Source organism: Narcine bancroftii, chromosome 10 (genome assembly GCF_036971445.1).
Source record: "Narcine bancroftii isolate sNarBan1 chromosome 10, sNarBan1.hap1, whole genome shotgun sequence".
In the NCBI taxonomy this organism is placed as follows: domain Eukaryota; kingdom Metazoa; phylum Chordata; class Chondrichthyes; order Torpediniformes; family Narcinidae; genus Narcine; species Narcine bancroftii.
In genome coordinates this window covers 10,866,468-10,892,300 of record NC_091478.1, presented here as the reverse complement: position 1 = coordinate 10,892,300, position 25,833 = coordinate 10,866,468, and the positions used below count along the sequence as shown (strand labels likewise).

The 25,833-nt window shown below is 41.1% G+C and overlaps 2 protein-coding genes and 1 long non-coding RNA gene across 10 annotated transcripts in view; all 3 read left to right on the top strand.

Moving 5' to 3' along the window:
* Nucleotides 1-12,325, top strand: part of plekha1b (pleckstrin homology domain containing, family A (phosphoinositide binding specific) member 1b) — a 57,154-nt gene extending 44,829 nt beyond the window's left edge. For 3 of the 8 annotated variants that reach the window (XM_069899802.1, XM_069899803.1, XM_069899804.1), the window contains 4 exons: nucleotides 274-338; nucleotides 900-963; nucleotides 2,844-2,933; nucleotides 9,293-12,325. In XM_069899802.1, coding sequence (XP_069755903.1) covers nucleotides 274-338; nucleotides 900-963; nucleotides 2,844-2,933; nucleotides 9,293-9,610 — 537 coding nt within the window. In that variant the 3' untranslated portion in view covers nucleotides 9,611-12,325. The other 5 variants (XM_069899806.1, XM_069899805.1, XM_069899808.1 and 2 more) reach the window with 5 other exon arrangements.
* Nucleotides 12,326-16,744: 4,419 nt separating this feature from the next.
* Nucleotides 16,745-17,906, top strand: LOC138743884 (uncharacterized). The gene is made up of 2 exons (XR_011345091.1): nucleotides 16,745-16,840; nucleotides 17,701-17,906. It is a non-coding gene; the product is annotated as an uncharacterized lncRNA (long non-coding RNA).
* A 4,272-nt stretch (nucleotides 17,907-22,178) lies between these two features.
* The window catches only part of htra1b (HtrA serine peptidase 1b), a 56,254-nt gene continuing 52,599 nt past the window's right edge, over nucleotides 22,179-25,833 (top strand). The window contains exon 1 of the mRNA XM_069899799.1: nucleotides 22,179-22,671. Coding sequence (XP_069755900.1) covers nucleotides 22,239-22,671 — 433 coding nt within the window. The 5' untranslated portion in view covers nucleotides 22,179-22,238. The remainder of the gene's footprint in view (nucleotides 22,672-25,833) is intronic.

Sequence of the window (25,833 nt, the reverse complement as noted above, 5' to 3'; positions counted from 1 at the left end):
ATAAATTGATTATTTTGTTTTTTTTTCCTTGTGCTGTACCATTCCAAAATTAATTATTTACTTTCTGACACCTTAACATTCAAAAATTACGTTTTGACCTCTTAAGGCAAGCATGTTTGTATTTTGAAATGGAGAAGAAGAACATTACAGGAGTTGATGATCACAATTGTTTAAGTCTGTAAATAGTGATTTATTTCCATAAAGGAAAATTCTTTTGGAATTTTTACCACATCAGGTTTGTTTTCCATTTTCATGAAAATTCTTATCTTGCAGGATAAGGAGCCACTTCGTAGTATACCACTTAAAGAAGTTAACAAGGTTCAAGAATGCAAGCAAAGGCAAGTATTTTATTTCAGACCAGGAAATAACCCTTAACTTATTGTCATGTGTCCTGAGATACAGTGAAATGCTTAGTTCTTTCTTCCATCCGGGTATTGCAAGAATGTCGCAGCTCTGGCTCCATTTTGAAAGTAAAAAAATTCACAGTAAACCACATGGTTAAAAAGTCACAAGATTAAGCATGAGCGTGGTAAAAGTGATGTTTCTAACATTTTAACAAAACTTAATTGATCAACTGCTTTTACATTTCTGCTGAGTTGACTGGTGGCAATTTTTTCAGAAACTTGCCGCTAATGTTGCCTGCACTTTAATGAAGTTTCTCTGTGTTTCCTCTTTTATTGACACAGTATAGGGATGAAACTGATGGTTGCCAGGTGTACTGAAGTGTAGTTTTGGGTTAGGGCAGCTAACATATCGCCAATAAATATTTTGAATTGTATTTCTTGGGAATACAATTTCTGCCAGAAGTTAAAATTCTGTGTATAAAATGCTCTTTAAATACAGTTGGACTAATGCTTTATTCAAGAAAAAAGATTTCTGACAATAATTTTCTTTTGCAGAGAAATTCTGTTACGTGACAACTTGTTTGAAATAGTTACTAATTTTAGAACATTTTATGTTCAAGTAAGTACTTTATTTGCATTAAGTAAATGTAACTTATGTGAACAAATGCAATTCATTTGTCTTTTGTTTTTAAAAACAGACAAAATTAATTCATTGAAAGGTCTTTTGGCCACAGAGTGAACACAAAATCTAAGCCCATGTGTAACTTGCTAACTTTTTGATTCCAAGGGAGCAAAAAAATAATTTAAATGTTTAATCAGTAAAACAATGTAATATGCTCAAATGTTTTTGTGGCAAGAGTTGTGTCTCCTCCATAATCATATCAAATAATTACAATTTTCTGCATCAATTATACTTAACACCTCAAAAATTGGAAAGGTTTAATTTCTTCAGAATTGTGTTTTAGAAGTCATAAAGAAATAGGTTCCTTTTTTCATTCGACATGGCAATTTAGTAAGGTTAAACCATTTTGGATACAAATTAGATTATTTTCAGAGAAAGTGTTAAAGATTAAACTTCCATTTGACCCAATGGTATTTTTATTAGGAAATATTAAAATTTTCCATTTTAAATTAAGGTTTATCAAACTGAATTTTTACAATTGGCCTTGGCTGTTTCAAGGAAGTGTATAGCTATTACGTGGAAGTCTGATATAGATTTGTGATGCAAAGATGGCATACTGAAATGAGATCTTGTAATCTTTTTGAAAAAAAGCTATAATTTGCAAGATAAATATCACTCTTTTTTTGAAAATATGGAGCCCATATTTACAACAAGTTGGTTTGAAAATTTAAACTCTCAATAGCTCGTCCTGATGGTGATTCTCGGTTCCATGGCAGTTGATTAGAATTTATATATTCATTGATAATCTCTTCTATTTTTTTTGGGGTGCTTGGGAGGGAGGTAGGGAGGGATGGATTGTTTATATTCTAGATGCGTTGCATTATTCGCATAGCTCATTATTAATTACCATAAATATTTGTGTATAATGTGTTCCGTGTATAATACGGACCCCACCCCACCCCCCCATTTTTGAGGGGAAACAGGGAAAATTTTTACCCCCATGTACAATATACCCCCCTCCCCTCACCCTCCGGAGTAGCGCTGGCATCTCTCCGCTCGCCCGCCCAGCCTCCTGAGTCGCGCTGGCATCTCTCCGCTCGCCCGCATGTCCTCCTGAGTCGCGCTGGCATCTCTCCGCTCGCCCGCATGTCCTCCTGAGTCGCGCTGGCATCTCTCCGCTCGCCCGCATGTCCTCCTGAGTCGCGCTGGCATATCTCCGCTCGCCCGCCCAGCCTCCTGAGTCGCGCTGGCATCTCTCCGCTCGCCCGCATGTCCTCCTGAGTCGCGCTGGCATCTCTCCGCTCGCCCGCCTGTCCTCCTGAGTCGCGCTGGCATCTCTCTGCTCGCCCGCATGTCCTCCTGAGTCGCGCTGCTGACTACTCCTCGCCCGGCCGGCTGCCCGAGTCACGCTGCCGACTACCGCCCGCCTGCAGAAAAAATTTTACTCTCGTGTACAAATTTTTTTGAGGGGGAAAAGGGTGGAAATTTTTCGCAGTATACACGAATATTTATGGTAAATGTATTGTGGTTTTAAAATTTTAAATAAAATATTCAAAAAAAATCGAATAATTTCTGCACAGATAATGATAAAATTTGCACAAGACATTACAATTCCTGAAAGCTAACCTTTTCCTTTGTTGCTAATTACTTTTCCAATTTCCTTTGATTCCAGCTCATATCTGTGAATAACTGGAAAATAGCCATATTCATTTTGTGTCAAGATAGCTATTTAGGAGTGCTATTAAATGTTGTACAATGGAAAAAATGAATAATGTTAACTAATTGTCAATACTAGTGATTGAATTTTTTTTTAAAAATTGGTACGGTGATGAATGTTACTTCAGCAAGTACCTTTTGCAAAACAAAATGTGTTTCAGACTGACAGCCCTGAAGACATGCACAACTGGATCAAGGCAATATCAGGTGCAATAGTAGCACAGCGAGGACCTGGAAGATCAGCAGCCACTGTACGTCTAGACATTAATGTCCTCTGGAAATGTTTGAAACCACTAGGGAAGCATTTTTTCATAATCTTGAATTATTATATCATTTTGTTTTCCTTTTGTTCCTCTTCCAACCCACCCCTTGCCTCTTATCAGATCAGTACATGGTCAGAGTTGCTCTTTTGTTTCTTTCCCTTTCTCAGCTCTCATTTTGTTGAGAGAATTTATAAAACCAGGAAAGTCTGCACTGCCTTAATTGTTAAGTAAATTTAATGTTGCTGCTTTGCCTTTTATTGCGCTTTAGACATAACAATCTCCAGCTACAATCTCTGTACAGTTTAAGAGATTATTAGTAAGAGGCTTCATTGGAGATGGTATTTGCTATTAAAATGTGCATTTGTGTAATACAAGATTTGGAGGGTTGGCTAGAATAACATATCAAGAGAAAGGTCTTTACTTGTGCTTTTGTTCCTTTCAGTTGTCCAAAAGTGTTTTCTATTCGCACGGAATGCAAAAAAAAATCTATTTTGTAAGTGCAAAAGACAAAATCTGTAGGAGGAGCTTGACAAGTTGAGCAGCATTAGTGGAGGAATAAAAATGGTTGCCATTTCTGGTTGTAACTTCTTTAAAACTAAGATAGCCATCATAACAAGAACAATGTGGGAGAAATAGGATTGGGGCCAAAGGAGATTGGTGAACCAGGGAGGGGTGAAGGATAGTTGACAGATGTGGAAGCAGAGGCAATTTTTAGGCAAGTGCCAGACAAAGGGAGAAAGGAGGAAGAGAGAAAAAAGGAGCTGTTATGAGATGGAGAAGGCTAGACGGGGTTAGTGCAAAGTAAAGACAAAGGTCCTCAATCGGATAAGTGGAGAAGGTAATAATGCTGATAAAATGGAAGCTATTAGGCTGAGACCGAGGGGACATCCCTCAAACAGCAGAGGGGGGAAGAAGCTGCAATGAGCCACAGTGGTGGAAATGGAATAGAATACAACAAGGCCGGAGATGTATGGATATGAAAGTAAGGATGGGAACAGATCAAACAGCTTTCCTTTTGTGAATAATCTATTATGAATAAAGTATATTTTTGGGAAAAAAAATTAGGGGAGGTGAAGGGCAAATTGGACCTGATTTGAACTTGAGGGGTTGCCATGTGGAAATCTTGAAAATTAAATGGTGGAAGAAGATGGGGCAGAGGGTGTTAATGGGTGGGATGTTGTGGGAAAGGGGACAAAATGGGAGTGGGGAGGAAGTGGTGTAGAAAGTGTTAAGCAGCTCCGAAAAAGTAATTGGAAAATTTAATTTTATACCTTTATGCAGTCATATTCCTATGTAACTATTTTTGACTCCAAAAGGAATGTTACAAATACAGAGATTTCAAACCCAATTAAAGTGGTAATTTGGAAGGATGGAACTGGGAAATGGGTTGATTTGGTTGGCTGTTACCATAACTTGCAAGAATGTGGCTGGGTTTTCTTATTACTTCTCTGCTATCTTTGAGTGTCGGATACTCTAATTCGAGCTTTGCACTGTGTTCTTCCAGATGCGGCAAGCCAGAAGGCTGTCGAATCCTTGTATACAGAGGTATACATCAAGAACTGGTGAATGCGGCATGTATGTGAGCTCTCATGTAAAATAAACTTTTTTAAGGAGGATTAGAATTGATGGTGTTCAAAGTCATTTTTCCTGTAGTTGGCAAAATATAATCAACATCAAACCATTGGTTCATTTGCTAATTTATCAACCAAAATTGAAACTAATACTTTTATTCCTTCCTGAAGTAAGCAGCTTGTATAATTTTAACTTGCTCTCTGCTACAAATTGATGTACTTGTTGATTTGAAATCCATGTAATTCACATTTGCCTTAATGATTCCTGTCTAACATGTGCCACAAGTAGAACAAGGAATATGCCAATATGTTTGAATATAAAGAAAGACATGGTTTTTGAGGCAAACAGTATATGAATACACAGATTGACACAGGCTTATTAAGGGATGAGCTTCAATCCATTCTTTGAACCCAGGCTTGAATGGGGAGATCTGGATAATGGAAAGCAGACTACCTGCCAAAGGAAAAAAAAAATACAGTACTGGAGAAGAAACATGGCCTGTATTTTGCCTCTGTATTTTCATATATTGCAGTGGTCATGGAGAATAATTGAAAAAGAAATCATTCCATAGTTGGAACTTTAACCATCTACAAATGTTGCTAGCTGTTTAATAAGAAAAGCTACCATTTGATCCTGTTGTTAAAAATATTTCTTTAATCCTCCATGGTGTTATTGCCATTTTGAGTAATTTGCATGAGAGTTCATATTTCCTCATTTTTATTTATGGCACTGCTAACATATCATTGCAAAACCAAAGATCATGTATTAATGCTTATTAACAATTCTTGCAACAGATTAATCAGTCGCTCATCTTCAGTAAAATCTGCAATCATGTCTTTGCATGCAAAATATTTTCTACTGTGTGATGCTAGAGTAGTAAAACTGCATTGCACGAGCATATTTTAGTGTGGATGTATTTAGGAAAAGTATTTTGGCAGCATAAATTCCATAACTTAATTAACAGTTAGAGTTGGATTGTATTTTATAATAATTTTATGTTATTTATTTTGAAATTTCATGTTCATTTGAATTGTGCCTTCATTGAGCAGGTCCAAATTAATAATGAGGAAAATATTTTTAGGTGTGTTTTATTTTGAACTGTCATTCCCAACCCAGTATTCTTGCAATATATTCTCTTCAAGGCAATAAGATATTAAACTCTAACAATTAATATTTAATAGAGTTTAGGGGAAAATGTACATTCTAAAGATTTGCTTGGTTCATTGATTCTCTCCACTCATTCTTTTTGATAATATTCTTCTTAGTTTTGCTAACACTGAGCAACAGTTTTTTTCAAAAGGTTTGCTTCCTGAAAATAATTGGGGATTACGATAGACAACGTAAAGCTGAACACAAAAAAAAAATTTAGATTTGCTGTATCACGTGGGAAGTTGGAGGAACATTAAATTAACTTTTAATGAATTTAGCATGTTTAATTGCTTAATGATGCTGACATTGTGTTAGTTCAACTGGCAAAACTGTTTTGCTGCTGGTTTTCATTTGTATTTGTCATCTGATGCCTCTCGTGTCGGTATCCGACAATAGTTGGCCAACATTGATGGACTCTGGTTGCCCTGATATTATTTTTCCATGGTCGCAATGTCCTGGTGGAACCTTTCACCATGTTTGTCACTGACTGCACCAAGATTGGAAGGGAAGAAGTCCAAGTGCGAATGCAGAAAATGAATTTTCAATGACCTGTTGTACTTCATGGTTTTGTATGCTTGAACTAGACTTAAAATGTGACAGGAAATCACAAAAATAGGTTAGATCCAAAAAATGGTACGTGATGAGAACATTTTAAGGTGATTTTGATGATCAGCTGCTCAAAATCCATAAAATACCTGTACACCCAAAAGAGTTCGGGAAGCAAAATGTTTACTGTCCAATGTGATTGGCTTGCTTAAAGTAGTTGTCAGACATGGATTTGTATTTTAGCAAGACATTCTAAATGAAGTTTTTGATTTCAAAATGAAGATAACATTTAGTAAAATTGTAATTTTCACTTATCAACTGAAAGTCCACAATTTTCATTTAAAATACCTTGAATTGTTGAGATTTTATCTTTCATTGCTTAATTTGCTGGAAAACAGTAAATTTGCCCTGTATATTTTTCTGAACCTTAGCTTGTAAATATGTTCCATGCTTTACACATGCACAGTTCATGGTTGGCATAGCTGTTACAGCACCAGTAATTGGGACTTGGGTTTGAATCCCGGGCTGTCTGTATGGACTTTGTCTGTTCTCCCTGTGTCTGAGTGAATTTCCTCTGTGTTCCGGTTTCCTTCCACCACTCAAGAACATGGCAAAAGTTGAAGATTAATTGGGCTTGTGGGAAGAAAGGGTCTGTTACTGTGCTGTGCGTCTAAATTTTAAAAAAAATTGTATACAATGTTAATTCATTGTATGCAAGATAAACATCTGCAGCTTAAGGGTTTTCTTGGCCATATCTTGTTAATTTATCAATTGTGAGAATATGTGATGAATTGATGTTGCTCTTTGCACAGTTTTGCAGTATAATTTGTATACATTAATTATCCTCTTTGAATTTGATTTCTTTTGTTCTTTCAATTTTATTTGCTCTAGTCTAAAACTTGTAACGTTATCTAACAAGCTACCATTCAAGAATAACAAGATATTCAATAATATTGTCTGCATAGGTGCATGCTTATCTATCAGACTATTTCTAATTAATTAATGCTGTTACCAGTAATGCCAAGTATCTTTGGGGCCTCTATTCTTAATTGCTGTGCACTTTGTATGACGCAAAAAGTCTTGTGTTTGTTGCTTGATATAAATACTCGTGGATATGAATCAACTAACTGCTGGAAATGGATTATCACAAAATAGTATTTCACCGCACCTGATAGGGTTAGTGTTTTTAAAAAAGTTGCCTTTAAATACAAGTCTAAACAGAAGAATATTGAATTTCTTTGAAATATATAATTTGATTATAACATTTATTACGTGACCATGATTTGTAGCCAGAATTTTCACTGTAAAATGATAGTGACGTTTACATTAATAATACCATTTATTATAAAAAGAATTTATGCTAATTACTTGAAGAATGGCTAATTTTTTTAAACCAAAATCTGAAGCAAAATTGGTTGGTGAACTACTCTTCAACTGTATAATCTTAATTTGGAAATTTCCTCATTTTTTTTGGCAGTTTATACTTTAAAAAAAAAATTTCACATTATGAACCAAATTAACCAAAATACACACAAATATTTCCCTCTTGAATATACGCAGTGTCATTTTCTCCCCTTTTTTCCTCCCTCCCTTCCCTCCCTCCTTCCCACCCCCCCCCCCCCTCCCTATCCACTAAACGTTGAAATTACCTCTTCAAAGTCTGTTTATTCTGTAATATTTGGAGAAGTATTTGGAGATTTCATTGACTCACAAGCAATGATGTTGCATCTGAACACAAATAGTCTCATTTCAATACTCATGGTATCCTCTGGAAATTTGTCAATTGGATCTCAAATTTGTTTCTATGCGGTCTTGTTCTATTATGCAATTTGATTTATTAAATTGTAAAGAAATATGATTTTGGTTCATCCTACAGGCTCTATGCATTTAAAACTTTTTAAACTTAATTTTGAAATCCTCTACTTTATTCTGGGGCACTGATTATATTTTTTTAACCCATTTGCTCTTGATCTTTGAAGCCAGAGAAACATTTCACTGAGACATTGCTTTGAACTTTAACTGGTAAATTATTTGTATTATATGTTCATGAAATAGTTGAAACACACAACATAGCTATATATGTATAATAGGGCAGATGCTGGTTGGAAAGTAAAAGCCATGCTACATAATTCAAGTTTCAGTATCTGGCTCCTTCATGCCTGGCACTTTGAAGGGCTCAAGCCAGAAATGTAATGTATCTTTGTCTTTGCTATATAAAGTACACTGTTTGACCTGCTGAATTTCTCCAGCGTTCTGTTTTTACTTCAACACCAGGCTCATAGCCCTGTAGGTTGCAGCTGTTCAGGTACACATCCATGTGACATACGAGGGCTCTGCCCTACTGCCTTTTCAGACAGCAGATTGCAAATTTCTGCCACCGTCTGGATAATAAACATGACCTTTATCCTTGCAATTACTTTATATACCATCTATTTGACTGATTTGGAGCAACATAGCATTTCACTGCATATTTGTGTAAAGCAGCTTTGTGAATAAATTTAAGTGCTATTACAAATTGCTCAAGAGGTATTATGGAAAAACAATAGGCCAACCTTGGGAACGGAAGTCCATTTTGCAAATTATGAGTAACTTAAAACCTCTTTAAACATGTATAACTTTTTTTAAAATCAGGGGAACTTTTCTGTTTTTAAAAAGAAAATCCCCATTGGATACCATGGCAAAGGGGACGGGGGTAAGAAGTTGATCTGTCAAAATGTTCACTTGTTGCGCTGGAAATTGTGGCAGGTTAGGTGAAAGATGTGAATTGCATGGCATTGTCATTTTTATAAAAAAAACCATCACGTTTCATATGATTTTGAAATCTTGTCTTCAACAATTCTTGAATATGAGGAAATTTATGTACCAACGGGCATATTTTCTAATTTGAGTATTATTGGCACAAGTTCTTGTTCATTCCCTAACATGCTTTGCTTCTCCTTGTAGCATATGCTTATTAACATCATTGCTGATGCTTTGCTCTGTGGTTTTCTGCTTTTGTTTTACAGAGAGTAAAATCTGACTCTGAAATACTGACATGCCACTAATGCCCTTGTGTGTCTGATCAACAATCCTCTTTACAGGACCCTTTCGACCCTTCCCCAGCAGAAAGCAGGACAGCCTCATCTTGCTCAAAAACGGCAGCCACCTCTAATCGCCACATTCTCACCACCAGTAGCCCTGCAGACCACAATCCCCAACATAACCAGGAGAAGCGAGGATTTCACAAGTCTTCTTCCATGGCTAAGTCAGGGCAGAACAAGAACCAGACTGTCTCTACCAGAAAACCAGCTCCCCAAATGAAGGATGATTCAGCCCCTCAAGGTAAAAATGGCATGCAAGAGAATTATCCTGTTCCTGTGGATTTGGATGATGCCAGCCTTCCTGTCAGTGACATCTGAAAGTTTGACTGTCTATATCACACGTTTCAGATCTCTGTGAGGTAATATTGGCAGACAACGTTTATTCTTGTGTGCAAATCTCTGCTTTTAAATTCAACTCTCATCTATGTGGTGAAGTGCACCTGCTAAGATCTTTCTAACAGATGAGCATGTTTCAGTATCTGTGGATAAAATTTGATGAATTTGGTGTTCCTTTATCGTTCTACTTTGTGCCTAAAGAACACTGTCCATTGCCTTGATCCCAAAAATACTGCACCTTGTCACCAAATATACAGATTATTGCTGTGTATATATGGACAAGGTCAGTATGGATTTCTATTGTGTAAATACGTGAACCTGATTCTTCCTTGGCTGTACTGTGTACGATCCTTAACTTGGAGCCCATGTATTTTTCTTTTAAAAGCACCAAAACCCTTTTAGCTCAAAGTGCCTGACTTTACATTCTGGAACCAAGTTTTCAAGTGTATCAATTTATGATCTATATTGCACAATGTTACATTTTGTATTCTTAAATTAACCTTTTGTTTTACTGCAGGAATAATGTAATTTGATTGGATGAGTTTAAATTGTTTAAAATATTGCTCCGATTTTTATAGGATGCCTGTGCAATACCTGTTTCACTAATTGAGGACTGTAAAAGTCACTGGAAGTTTCTGATGTCACTGGGTGGGTGTAATGTGAACAGTGCTGCATGGATTTTTAAAAATAATGTGCTTAATTATTTACACAAGATCAAAGTATGCAAATGTTTTTTGGCATTGTGTCCACCAGGTATCTTTCACTTTAAAATCTTTGGGGTAGAGGGTGAATATTTTGGGCAACAATATTCAGCTTCCCTGATCAACCTTCCTAAGTGGAACTCTGTAGAGTAGAAGAAACACCTGATCTGAGCATTAATTGAGTTCTCAAGGATTTTTTTGATGAGCATTTGGTGGCCATTTGCTTTATGGTACATCTATTTAATCAATATGCATGGAAATCAAGTTTTCACCCTTGTTAAACTCCTAGTACTTTCTGCAGTTTTTAATCATAGGATATACTTAGCATATTTTTCACTAAAGAATTCGGGATAAAATATTTATTTCGTACATAGTGTATAAGAAATGTCATTTATATTCATAATTTTATACAGAAAATTAACATTGTTTCTGTTGGAGTGTAACATCGGTTCCTTCGCAGTTTGTGCCAAATGTGGGGATTTATCTGGATAGAAAGGAATTGATGCTGTTGCATAACTGTGTGGATAGTAGGAGCTTATTCCTTTTCACGAGCCTGCAGCATCGTGTATATTACATTACTGTGTGAATCCAATTTGTGATCCCAATTTTGAAAATGTTGCTCAAGCTTGGATACTGTAAGGGGATCTATTTTTGAATTTGCACTTTCCGCTGCTCAACTAAAAATGGTAAGCAAGGAGACTCCTGGATGCAAAGACCGAGCTATCAACATAGTATTTCAGCAATTCATTCTTGGAATTATTTGGGAAATGGTAGCTCCCTTGTGGAAAAACTAACTCATTGCAATGTTTTTAAAATATATTTTGCTGTTCCTGGAGGGTACTTTACATGTAACAAAATTTTGAAGTCAAAACATTGGCTGGATATATTCTACAATCATACTTTATTTGATTAATTTGCTGGTGGAGCTTGAATCACTTTAATGCAACAATTGATTAAATATTTGTTGTAGTTTTACATTAACTTTTCATTTCGGTTACTTTTGAGGGGATTTAGAAAGCGAGGATTTTCCAAATTCAAACGGCTAGTTTAATTGATTTAATAATTGTGATATTGCATGACTGAGGTAAATATTTGCAATCATTAATGTCATATACTTAATTTCATATAAAATGTGATCTTGCATGCCAGAATTTGCAGTTTTTTTTATATTTGGGGACACTGATTTTTAAAAAAAAATTATCTAGACTGTGTAGCTGCACCTTTTAATGCTAATATTTTGTTATTGGTCATTCAGTTTGTGTTATAATTTAAATAGTTCCATTTCTATTAACTGTTTTTGCTGAACAGGGTCATCAAAACATGTAATATTGTACAAATAACAAGGATGGCCACTTTTTAAACAAAAATGTTCCTAACATTACTCTGAACACACTAAAGCCTCTGTTTTATTTCCACTGAAATGGAAATTGAAATAATTATTTATAACCACCAGTAAAGAACAGGATAGAAAGGATGAAAATATTACTGATCAGTTTTCTTTTCCACATACGGAAGTACATTGTGTATAATTAGCTGCAGTTATTCTTAAAAGAAGCCTGTCGGGGTAAGGCGTGGGCGGGGGGGGTGGGGGGGGGGGGGAGAAAGTTACCATTAGAACCTATTGTATAAAAATATTTAGTTCAATATCTTTTTTATTTTTATAATTGTAGATTTGCTAAGCTTTCTGGCACTGGTACTGCTTCTGACATTGCATGTGCTATTGCTGTGTACTTGAAAACATTCTTTGGATTGGGTGAAGAAATTCACTGCATTTACACTATGGAGACTATTATTCAACTACTGGCGAACTAAAAATGTCTAATTTTGAATTGGGAGAATGTGTATTTCTGAGTTAGTCTGCTAACAGAAGCTTTTATTTATCTTTGCTGAACTTTTTATATAAATCTATAAAAATGTTTAAATTATTTTTGGCTATGTAAGGAGTGTCCTGGACAATGTTTGTTCATCTAAAATAAAATACTACATGATTTTTATATTTCTATTGTCTTTTCAAATTGAACTGGATATTACTCAAGAATTGGAGGTGAAGAAGAAAAATGTAAGATTTCTGGAATTTTTTTGAATAATGCACTTTCATCAAACCTTTTGATATTTCCACATTGCATGTGTGGTGCTCTTTGGTTTAATTAATCTCAGTTAATGCTGTTTATTTTTTTTTAACCTTTGGACAAGTTTTACGAATAGTTCGGATTTCTCCAGAATATTTAAATTAAGGAGATTTCAGGGAGAAGGCTTGAAACATTTAGTCTCTTATCGATTTCTTAAAAACTTGAACATAGGTATTAAATAATCTGTTTTAATACCATTTTGGTAGGAGAAAGCAGAAGAATTGAATATGTCAGTTTAATAATATTAAATAAATCCCATTTTAATTTCCTGTGTTTCAAACAAAGAATTAAACATTGATCATCAAAGTTACTGGTTGAGCACATTTATTGCTGGTTTAAGTCTCTATAGACCTCAAAGCAATCCTCTTCTATCTGTGTCCTTAGACTTCATTTGATAGTTTTATATAAGAAAAGAAACAGGAGCAGGAGGCGGCCATTCGGCCCGTCGAGCCTGTTCCACTGATCATTGACTCAACTCCACCGACCTGCCTTTTCCCCATACCCCTTAATTCTTTTGTATGTAAAAATCTATCTTACTGAACCTTAAATATGTTTAATGAAGTGGCCTCAACTGCTTCTCTGGGCAGAGAATTCCACAGATTCACTACTCTCTGGGGAAAATACACTTTTTCCTATTCGTCTTAAATCTACTCCCCTAAACCTTGAGGCTGTGTCCCTTAATTCTGGTCTCATCTACCAGTGAAAATAATTTTCCTGCCTCTATCTTATCTATCCCTTTCATAATTTTATGCATTTCTATAAGATCTCCTCTCATTCTTCTGAATTCGAGTGAGTACAATCCCAGGAGATTTAGTCCCTCCTTGTAGGTCTACTCGCTCATCTCCAGGATCAATCTGGTGAACCTCCTCTGGACTGCCTCCAAGACCAGTATATCCTTCCTCAATTATGGAGACCAGAACTGCACACAGTACTGCAGGTGTGGGCTCACCAGTACCTTGTATAGTTAAAGCATGACCTCCCTGAGGAATAAAAAATATTTGCCAGGCGTGGCTGGCTAGTTTCTTCTGGGAATTCCCCTGCATGAACCTCTTCAAAGTTGTACCACTTTGATTTGCTTCTTTTACACAGATGAAGGGTGATCCCAACACCAAGATAAAGTCCAAATGTAGATGCCGCCTGGCCAGTCAAGTTCTATTGACTTGGGTCAAAATTAATTGGTGCAACAAGGCATGTCCTCTGTCTTTATACGAGATGTCAGTAAGGATAAAAAAGGTATTTTGTGTTTTGCAAAATCAATTGAACTAATGTTTAGTTTGATTATCATTTAAGAATGATGTGTTCTATAAATCATGAGATGGACTAGAGTGCTTTTTAAAATCAATGTTAAATTTATAGATGCTACCAGAGATACTGCTGTTTGAAATAGAGCCTGAGTGGTAGAAGTGACCTGAACTCAACACCGAAGGATTTTCTCCAAAGGAGTAAAGTTCATTGTACAAAATTGTCTCAAAAGGCAGTAGAATTTTTGGTTATTCAGTGTTTTTGAACTTCTAATCTTAATGACAAATGTGTTAACTCGATTCCTAAAGCAGAATTTAAGTAGACTGAAATGCATCATGTAGTACAGTAGTTGAATTTTAAAAAGGGAACATGCCTTTAAATCTCAGGAAGAAATAATAATATCACCCACCACTGTGTTAACAGAATCATTTTTGGTTTCATGTTTATTTCTTCTATAAAAATGATGAATCATCAGTTGTGCAAAAGCAATGGTAAACTTGCACTCCATCACCATCAATGAAACTGCGACCCCAATGTTACGATCACACCAAAGTTCTGATTATATGCTGGACAGCCATGCCTCATTTGCACACTTGCTAGTTGTAATGGGATGTGGGACTATCTAATAGGAATCCTCCAGTTTTTACAGATAAAGGGTCGTTAAACTTGGCACATGACACAACTGTCTGGAACTGTTACATTTAATGGGGCATTTACTCTTTAATGAGCTGCAGGGATCTGGATGGAATAATTATTCATGATTACTGCAGCAGGGAAGTGGATTGAAATGTCTTGCTGAAGGAGATTGTTCTCCAGTGCTGAATTACTGAAAGCCATGAATTGATGTGCTTTTTGAAAAGCTATGTATAATGATTCATCTTTTATATATTTACACTGAAATTTGTAAGCTCTGGTTGGTAAGACTTTCATTTTATGCATGGTATAAATTCTGTTGGGAGTTGTGCAAGAGGCCAAGTGGACATTATCTCATGTATTTCATATTATTCTCTTGCTCCACATCTCGAATCAAACTAGTTCTGCACCAAAAGCTATAGTCAGAAATAATTTAAATGTAAATAAACGAAGCTTTGAGTTGAAATTCAGTGGTGACCTGTTCATAACTTTGTGAAGAAAACATCAGTGACATCTTGTGGTGACATGAAACTGTGCTTAATTTTAAAGTATTAACTTAATGGGCGTTTGATTTTGCATTAACCACTCCTGCAGTAATTCAATTAAATTGATTATCAATCATTGAAATTTGGACAATTTTAGTGCAAAATAAAACTGGCCCAGCGGTATTTGTGAAGGCAGTTGGATGGTTGATGCTTTCGATTGAGACTACATTCGGACTGAAAATGTAAACAGGAGATAACCAGTATAAAGGGGTGTGTGAGGCTGGAGCTGGCAGTTGATAGGTGGAATCAGGTGAGGAGGGGGATGATGGAGCCAGGTGAGCTCAATGGCTGCTGGGTGATGGGTTGAGATAGATGAGGGGAGGATAATGGCAGTAGATGAAGCAAGATTAGAGAGGGGGGGAAAGGAAAGGAAGGATGGAGATAGCCATTGAAACCAGAAAGTGATGTGGAGATGTCAGGTTACTGATCCGAAATTTGAGATGGAAGGTGATGAGGGTTGATTGGCAGATGGAATAAGTTGGAGGAGTGACAGGGCTTGGAAAAAGGAGAGCAGAAAAGATCATGGGCAGGTATCCTGAAATGGGGAAAATGTATTGTTCTTATTGGGCTGTAGATTAACCATTTGGTGTATGGGATGTTCTCGTTTGCGCATGCCCTTGGAGAAGGACCACTGTCGTAGCTGTATAAAATGTGATGATGATGAGTTGCCATATAAGAGGGAGGTTGAAAACCTGGCTGAAACAACCTCACACTCACTGTCAGCAAGACCAATGAGCTGGTTATGGACTTGCGGAAATGAAAACCAGAGATGTACAATTCAGTTATTATTGAGAGAATCCGTGGTGGAGAGGGTGAGCAAATTTAGATTCCTGGGAATCGCTTTGTTGGAGGACCTTTTCTGGATGTGATGCCATTGACAAAGTGAAGAGAGCAAGTCAATGCATCCGGAGTTTGCAGAGCTTCAGTATATTATCGGAAACCTTGGCAAACTTCACAGATCGGTTGTGAGGTTGACTGCATCAAGGCCTTGTATCGGGACACATCTCTGAGAAGAAAGCCCTGCAAAAGGTAGTGAACAGTAGGCAAAATATTCCCCACCACTGGAGAACATCTCTCATCAGAAGCAATTATCAAGGATTCACAGTGCCCAGGACAAGCTCTTTTCTCACTGCTGTCCTCAGGAAAGGGATGTAGGTGCCACAAGACTTGTACCTTCAGGTTTAGGAATAGCTGCGACCCCTCAACCCTTGGATTCCTGAACCGGCTCATTCAGAGACCCATTTGAGGACTCTTGCTCATTATTTATTACTGAATATTTCCTGTATTTGCTCAGTCAGTTTAAATTTTGTTTACATTTCTTTCTGAAGTACAGTTTACAGTTACCGGTAATTAGAAATTCTGCCTGGCCCACATGTCATGTAGGTAGGTACTATGACAAAAAAAGTTGGAACAAAAATCCCATGGTGGTGGTTGGGGGAGTGCTTAAGTAAATGTTCCTGATTAGAAAAGTAGAGATTTATTTTTGTCTTGCCAAATATTTGGATAGAAAGTTGATGCAGAGTTTCTGCAAGAAACCAGCCATGAACAAAACAAAGTAAGTGGATACTATTAGAGGCTGCTTTTAGAATTAAAAAAACCCATGCTTTGGGGGAAAGTTTGGAAATGACATTGTTCCATGCATTGGGTAGTGCTTGATGGAGATTGGGAAAACCACCCATAGCTTTTAAATTTGACAGATAATGGACAATCGAATCAGGGAACTGCAAAGGACCAGGATTCTAGGTGAGGTTTTGGGCTGAAGCTGTGACAATGGCTCGCCGAGCAACCCTCGAACCACTGCAAGGGCGGTATGGGCGTGTGCCTGCAGTGCCCGGGTGGTCCCTGAGCGCGCGCACGCCGCCAGGGCGGGGACCGCGGTCAAGCCGCGAACGTGAGCCGAAGATGAGGTTCCAAATGTGAGGGAGCCCAACCCGTGGACGGCGACACGACCCCCGAGTTCAGGTGAAGGCAGGAATTGGGCGCCGTGCGGATCCGACTTAGTTTAGGGGAAAGTATCGAACAAAACAACTAAGTTTCTTGGCGCCAAACTGTTGTGGCTTGTAAACACCAATCCGCGGGAAGCCTAGAATTGGATGCGCACTGATTTATTTTCCTAGCTATCGACCTTACACCGTTTATTAGTAACTTTATATAGTTTGAAATAAATAGCCTCGGAGCTCGTCCTCCCTAAATGTCAGCGGCCAAACCGTTCCCCCTTACCACATTCTCCAAAAGTGCCCCCTCCCCCAAAAACTCTGCTCACTGCCCCCCCCCCACCATCGCCCCCCAGCGCAAACGCACCACAGAAGTCCCGCAGGTGCACCCCTCAAAAAGGTCCCATCCCTGAAGGGGGGAGGGGGCAATGGGCGCTCCCCCCTGCACCTCTCAGCTGCGCCACGGGGTCCAAAAGCCTGTTTTAAAGCATTGTAGGGGTGGAGACCAAATGTGCAAGGGCAGTTGACGCACAATCTACCTGTGAGTTTGCTTTGAATTTACTCGAAATAGAAAATTGCAAACTTAAAACCGCCTCAATGGGGATGATTTCATATATATATATATATAAAGGGGATGATTTCAATGAAATGCTTGGGCTTGGTGGTTATGTCACTTATAATCTGATGGAAGCTGATTCCCAAATATCTCAGTGCCTTTAAATGACCAAGGATTGCGCAAAAGAGCAATTTTAGCAACAAATGGTTTGACAGCGCAGACCAAGAATAATAAAGACTTGATTTTGAAGGATCCTAGACATTTTGTACAATTTAAATTTATTGACACTGACAATGAGGCTGTACATTTTCTTATTGATTTTTTTTTTAAAGATCTGTGACCACCTGGTGGCCCATCACCTAATCTTGTGGAGGATGAACCTATCATGCAACTCAAGAATTAGGATCCACCATTATATGCAACAGGCACAAGTTTCGGTTCAAAAATAACTACCATGCAATTGAGGTGAGAATGGCCACTGGTCATGCTGTTGGGGAAAGTACATCCCATGAATGCAAATCTGAATCTGCCTTTTCAATTCTTGTGACTTTCAATTTTGTATTTTACTGTGAGGTCCAAGGTCAATCACAGGTATGTTCTGGTACATACCTTAAAGAAAACTATATATTAGCTGAAGCATTATATTCATGAGCAGAAATGACTGCAGGGTGAGAGGTGCTCGGGTAGAACACCACCTCAGATATGATGGGCAGAAGGATGAATAACTATTATGATACCCAAACCTCCTGGTGTGGTTGTTCCAAGGCCCTGTGGAATTTCTGTGAAGCCCACACTATTTTGTTTCCAGATTGCTATCCTGTGGATAGTTCTAATTGTGTGCAAGACCCCCTCTGAATGTCCACAATTCCCAAGGTACTGCACAACAACTATGTATTTTTGTTTTGTACACTTCATTCTTTTCACATTGTAGCTCCTCAGTTAGCTTCTCTCTATTTTGGACAGGAATAAGCCCTTCAGCCCAAGTCCACATCAGCTGCACACAAGGAACTATTTGTGGTAGACCAACCAACGACATGGCTTTTGGAATTGGGAGGAAACCCACTCAGTCACAATGAGAAGCTGCAAACTTTATTCTGGGTCATAATTGAACCTGCTCACTGGAGATTGAACGAGAAAAGCAGCACAGCTGGTAAAGCTGCTGTCTCTCTTTCCCCCCCCCCCCCCTCCAACCTGCCCCCACCACACACTTCTCCTTTATTTCCTTGTTCATTTTAGGGGTGTCAGCCCCTGCTCTTTGGGATTCTTTTATAAATGTCCTGGATGAAGAGGCGTAAGGATGGGTCAGTAAGTTTGCGGATGACACGAAGGTTGGAGGAGTTGTGGATGGAGCTGAAGGATGCAGAGTTGGGGCAATAAAGAGGGAAATGGATTTCAATCCGGACAAGTGTGAGGTGATGCATTTTGGATGGACAAACCAGAAGGGTTAGGGTTAAGTACAGGGTTAATGGCTGGTTACTGAACAGGGGGACCGTGCGGTGCAAATCCATACATCCTTCAAGGTCACCACACAGATTGATAGGATAGTTAATGCTTCAGGTGTGCTGGGCTTCATTAATGGGGGGGGGGGGGGGGTGAATTCTGGAATAGAGAGGTCATGTTACAACTCTACAAATCTCTGGTAAGACTACACTTAGAATATTGTGTTCTGTTCTGATCACCTCATTATTGGAAGGATGTGGAAGCTATGGAGAGAGTGCAGAGGAGATTTACCAGGATGTTGCCTGGATAGGGAAATGAGTCTTATGAGGCAAGATCCTAAGGCAGGATCAGCAAACACCAGAGGACATATTTACAAAAGTAATGGAGGGAAGTGAGGGTAAGTTGATTACAGAGTTGTGGTGCCTGAAATGCCTTGCCAAGGATGGTGATGGAGGCTGAAACATTAGGGATACTGAAGAATCTCTTGGACGCATGGATGGAAGAAAAATGGAGGGTTAAGGGTTTAGTACTTTTTTTAAGGAAGGGATTTATGGGTTGGCACAACATTAAAGGCTGAAGGGCCCAAGAAGAGTGTAGTAACCTGCCTTAACGACTATCAACAGCACTTATATCAACAGAGATGAAGAGTTTTGAAAAGCTGGTGCTGAATCAGCTCTTGTTTGAGCAGTGACATGGATATGTTCCAGATCGCCTATTGTAGCAACAGGTACTACGGCAGATGCCACCTCACTGGCTCCACCCAAAGCCCTGGAAAACCTGCACAGTAAAGATCCATTTATCAGGATGCCCTTTATTAACTACACTTTAGCATTTAACACCATCATCCTCTCAAAACTGATCAGCAAACTCCAAGACCTGGGACTCAACACCCCATTGTGTAATTGGATCATGGATTTCCTCACCTCTAGACCACAATCAGTGAGGATTGGTAAGAACATCTCCACAATCTCCATCATTACCGGAGCACTACAGGGCTGCATTCTTAGCCCCCTGCTCAACTCACTTTATATCTACGACAGTGTGGCTCGGTATGACATTAACACCATCTACAGTGGGACGTATAAAGAAAGGTGATGAGTCGGCATACAGGAGGGTGATTGAAAACTTGGCTGAATGGTAAACCAACAATAATGTCAGCAAAACTAGGGATCCTCCTCTAACCAGGGAAGTGGTTGAGGCTGCCTCATTAAACATATTTAAAATTTGGTTAGATAAATTTTTACATGATAGAGGAATTAGGGGATATGGGGAGAAAGCAGGTAGGTGGTTAGGTCATAAATTAGATCAGCCATGATCGTATTGAATGGCGGAGCAGGCTCGATGGGCCATTTTTGGCTTACTCCTGTTCCTACTTCCTATGTAAACTGATTGTTGACCAGGAAAGGAAAGCCAGAGGTAAACAATCCAGTGATCATTGGGGGATCAGAGGTGGAGAGGGTGAACAAATTTACTTTCTTGGGAGTCACTCTCTCTGAGGATCTTTCCTTGACCCAACACCCCAATGGCAACATGAAGAAAGGACCTCAGCGCCTCCACTTCCTCAGGAGCTTGCGGAGGTTTGGTATGACCCCAGAAACCCTGGCAAATTTCTACAGAGGTGTGGTGGAAAGTGTGCATCACGGTCTGGTCTGGGGAGACCAAATCTGCTGAGCGTAAAGCCCCCCAAAATGTAGTGGCCCACAGGCGAAACCCCTCCTCACTTTTTGGAACATCGACAGCACACATGTCAAACTCTGGCCCGCGGGCCAAATTTGGGCCGCGATATAATTATATTTGGCCCGCAAGATCATATTAAATATATATTAGAGTTGGCCCGCTGGCCGCCGCGCCAGTATAACGCATGCACACTGAAGGTGAAAATGAAGACGCCGGAGGTGTGGAGGGATCTCAGAGTCCCGAATCCCGGGGATCGGAGCGCCGCACTCAGCCCGCCCGGCTCCCAGACACACAGACGTGGCTGGAGTTGGGGACCATCCTCGCTGGGTCTGCGCTTCAGCGGCGACGCCGGACCGAATGTCTCGTTGGCGATGCCTTCCCCCTCGCTCCGTGCGCGGCGGACCCTGCCACCCCGCTCCTTTTGTTGGAGACGAGCCCGGCGCCGTGAGATCGCAGTTTAATCCCTCTCCAACCACGGGAGGGGGGTGGGAGCAATGCGCTCTTCTCAGCCAATTCCTCCACCGCCCCGGACGCCGGCGTTTCAACGGGGGGTTCGGGTGCCTTTGTCAGGCGACCGACCGGTTGGTCCAAGACCAGGGAAGAGCGTACAAACTCCACACAGACAGCACCTGAACTCGGGTGAACGTGGAGCTGCGACCCCACATTCCACATCAGGACTGTGTGTAAGATTGGGAGCAGTGAGCCGGAAGCTTATTTTGTTCCTGTGATTTAAGCCTTTCTTGGGGTGGGGGTCCTTCTCTGACCACTTGCCTAACAATTAACCTAATCAGATGTGGAGTTACCACAATAGAACAGCTCTCAACCTTTTTCTTTCATTCGCGTCCCTGTGCCATTGGTGCTGTGATTAGTAAGGGATTGCTTAAGGTGGAAAGAAAAAGTTTGAAGACCACTGCTTTAATCATCCCTCATTGACTCGTCATGTGCACAGTTTCAGAACTCCAAAGGAAATGGGCCAATGACAATTTTTCTCAAGCAAAATATTTCAGTAACAATTGGGTCTAGAGCAGTGATTCTCACCCTTTCCTTCCCACTCACATCCCACCTTAAGCAATCCCTTACTAATTACAGAGATTCTACAGGGAACGCAAGCTCTGTCCTGACCATTGCCGTCAGGTGGAGGTGCCAGGGACCATCAGGTTCAGGAACAGCTGCTACCCCTCCACCAATCTGGGGCTCATTTAAGGACTCTCATTGTGCACTTTATTGATTTTTTTTAAAACAAATTGCGTGGTGCAGAAATGTTAACATTCATGACCAATTCTTTATCTGTCCGCTGTGGATGTAACTCGCCAGCAGGGAAGAAAAAGAATCCTGGATGTACCCTGAAATCTGAAACTGACTGGATACAGCAGAGCTAAAGTACACCAGGAGCGTTTCGGGCTTGAGTCTTGTGGGCTCTGCATTTGATCTGCTGGAGTTTCTCCAGGAGCCACTGGAACTCACTCGCGGGGAAAGTTCTGAACTTTGTTGAGCCCGATTTCAACTTCGCCCAATGAACGCGAACCCTTTCAAGGTGGCAGGGCGCTCGGTGCTCAAAGTGAGAGCCCCCATGAGCTGCAGCCCCCCCCCCCCCCCCCAACCCGGAGCGGGGAGAATGGGCTCATTGGAGCGGCCCGCTCGCAAAGCCCAGATCGGGGGCGGGGGGGCTGAGAGGGGCGGGACCTTGCCCGAGTGGGCGCGATCCGACGGGTTGGCTTCGAGGAGTCGCTGGTCGGCTCAGACAAGCCCGGAGATGATGCTGTGGTGGGCAGCGTGGGCAGCCTGCAGCCTGCTGGCGGACGGCAGGGTCGCCAGGCGCTCCCCTCGCTGCGAGCAGACGTGCGACGTGTCCCGCTGTGCCGAGCTGCCCTCCGAGTGCTGGGCCGGGCAGGGTCTGGATCCGTGCCGCTGCTGCCCGCTCTGCGCCGCCGGCGAGGGCGAGTCGTGCGGCAGCCGCTCGGACGCCGTGGGCTGCGGCGAAGGCTTGAAGTGTTCGGTGCCGCCGTCCGCCTCCCCGGCCAAGAGGAGGATCCAGGGCATCTGTGTCTGCGCCCACAGCGAGCCGGTGTGCGGCAGTGACGGGAGCACCTACCGCAACGTGTGCCAGCTGAAGGCGGTGAGCCGCCGGGCTCAGAGCCTCAAGCAGCCGCCCGTCATCTTCATCCAGAGGGGAGCCTGCGGTCTCGGTAAGCCATGGCTCCAGATCAGTGCATTGTATGGACCGTGCAGCACGGACCACTTTCACTGTCGTGCAATAGAGACAGATTGCCTGCTGCAAGTTTCTCCATCAGCAGAAATTGCCCGGCGCCCCTTGCAGTCGGAGAAAGAGAAGCCATGGTCCCTTCGGAGGGATTCGCCTCCAGTGTTCTTCGCAGCCACACAGACTTCAGACCAAGCCATGAGCAACCTGAGCTCCAGATCCAACCCTCAGACGGGATCAGGAAGCCTTCAGCCCCTCGTGCCTTTCAGGAGCTCAGGGCACCCCTCTTGCATCTGGGTTCCCATACCTGGTACCCTTTCAGCCAATCTGGAGCCTGTGCCCACCGGTCCCCGCCAACTGGTGCGCATCCTTGGACTTGTGTGCTCTTCAGCCGCACAGCTCCAGACTGGCTGAAGGGGGTACCAGGTATCGGAACCGAGATTGCGAGAGGGTGCCCAAGGCGGGTGGCACCTCCTGTATGAGGGTTGGATCTGGCTCTGCAGAGCTCCTTACTGGTCCACCGCTGTGGTCACCTCTACTCCTTCTTCAACTGAGCGTGCTCTTCGTGTTTGTGCCCTGCTACTCAGGAGTCTGCATCCCCCTCATGGCTGCTGCCAGCACAGGCCTGACCATCTGGCAAGATTTTAGGATGAAATACGGTCAGCTCCCTTAAACAGGGAGTAGAACTGGGCAGTAGAACCCTGTGGAGGAGTGCTGTGCCTCCACTCCCTGCTCTTCCTTGGTCTGCACTAGTGACAGAGCTGGCATGACAGCAGTACTGCAGGGAAGTAGGTATCCAACCACTGTGTCTCACCCTTAAATTTCTCTTTCACGGTAAGCTTTGCAATTTATGATGACAAATCTGTTGATAGGTCAATAGAGGTAGAACAGTGGATGCACAGAGGTGAGAATGAGACTGTACTTTGACAGATGCACTGTCAATACACGAGGTATTTAAGATAGTGAGGAGTTCAATAGGGTGGACAGCAAGCACCTTTTTCCTGGGGTGACGATAACAAATACCAGAGGTCATCAGTCGAAGGTGAGTCGAGGAACTCTGAGGGGAAATGTCAGTGTGGTGAGGGTATTGCCAGGGTGGAGGAGGCTGGTACAATCGGGAGATTCAAAGGACTCTTAGATTGGCACATGGACTCAAGAAAAATAGAAGGTTATGGGTGTGAGGTAGGGAGGGATTAGATTGTTGTGAAGGAAAGTTCCATAGGTACGCAGAAGATCATGGCTGAAGGGCCTGTGCTGTAATGTTCTGTTTGAGAGTTAGATGACTCTTGTGGGTAACGGAGTTAAGGGTTATGGGGATAAGGCTGGAAAGGGGTACTGATGGTAATGATCAGCCATGATCTAAAATGGCGATGCTGGCCCGATGGGCCAAATGGCCTACTCCAGCTCCTATTGTCTATTGACATGAGCCATGTACCATGGTTTGTTTAGGTGTGTTTATTTGACATTGTACTTGGAGCATAAAATCCCAATATTGTTGAAGTATCTGGCTGCTTTAAAAATAGACTATTAATAATTTTTGTTCTTCTTAGAAAATAAAAGAAATGTATCTATAATTTCAATGAAATGTCTTGCTTTGAAGTGGAACTTGTGTTTAAGTATGGTCTTCATTTGTTAGTAGGACAGGATGTTTTTGTTTCATGGCAGTGTAAACAACTGAGAGACGTGTGTGGTAGGAATTAAACAAATTTAATTCCCAATGTTAATCCCAGTAATTTGATATCCCCCCCCCCCCCCCCCCCCCCATCTCTCCCAGCCGAATTTTTTTATGGTGCTTCAATGTAGAATAACGCATTGACACAGGGAAAAAGAAATGCACAATGAAACGACACGGTTGGCGTAGCAATTAGCGCAAAGCTGATACGGCACTAGTGATAGGGATTTTTTTCCCTGAGGGCCCTGGTTTCCTCCAACTGTTCAAAATATACATGGCATTGAGGGTTATTTGGGTGTAATTGGTGGCATGGGGTCGTGGGCTGAAAGGGCCTGTTATGGTGCTGTATATATATATTTTTTAAAAAAGTTAAAAAAGGAACTTTCCTTACAGTTGAGCCAAATGGTCAGCTTCTGTGCTGTGCGTTATCTTTGCCAAGCAAAGGTGAATAGAGCTAGCTTAGAAAGGCATCTTGATTGGTCTGGATGGCTTGGGCAGAAGGGCCTAATTCCATAAGTATTTTTCACAGCATTCTGTTGGTTTCAGTAGAACGGAAAAAGTAGCTGATCTCCCTGTTACACTCCGATGAATAAATATCAAATGTTTTAGTCAGAACCGTATGTAGACAGCCTAAAATTGAGGCATTAATAAATAAATTAATCAAGCATTAATAAGATTATAAACATCCTGGCTAGTCACAGCGTTGTCTGGTATGGAGGCATCAACTCTATGACAAGAAAAAACACCAGAGGGTTGTTAACATCACAGGCACCAGACTTCACTCCATCGAGGACATCTACAAGAGGCAGATCTTAAAAAAGCAGCCTCTATGTTCAAAGACCCCCACCACCCAGGCCATGCCCTCTTCACTCTGCTACCATTGGGGGTGGGGAGGGGTGGGGAGGGGAACCTAAAGACAAGCACTCAATGGCACACGGACAGCTTCTTCCCTGCTGTCATCTGATTCCTGAATAATCAATGAATCAAAGTCACTGCCTTTTTTGTGCATGACAATAAACTCTGATTCTAATCATAGAAATTAAGTAGATGAATTTGGCAGAAAGTATCCATTCATTTGTGGATTTTTATGGTCTGAAAGTGTGAACTGAAACCTTGAACTATTTACCAATCTTGTATCGACTTCCCTCTCCTGATTCTTTATTTATATATTTATATATGGTGAGCTCTCCACTGGCCATCATGTCAGAGGTGCACCAAAGAAAAGGTACAAGGACTACCTAAAGAAATCTCTTGGTGCCTGCCCCATTGACCACCGCCAGTGGGCTGATATCGCTTCAAACCTCACAGTTCGGCGGGCAGCAACCTCCTTTGAAGAAGACCGCAGAGCCCACCTCACTGACAAAAGGCAAAGGAGGAAAAACCCAACCCCAACCAACCAATTTTCCCCTGCAGCCGCTGCAACCGTGTCTGCCTGTCCCGCATCGGACTTGTCAGTCACCAACGAGCCTGCAGCTG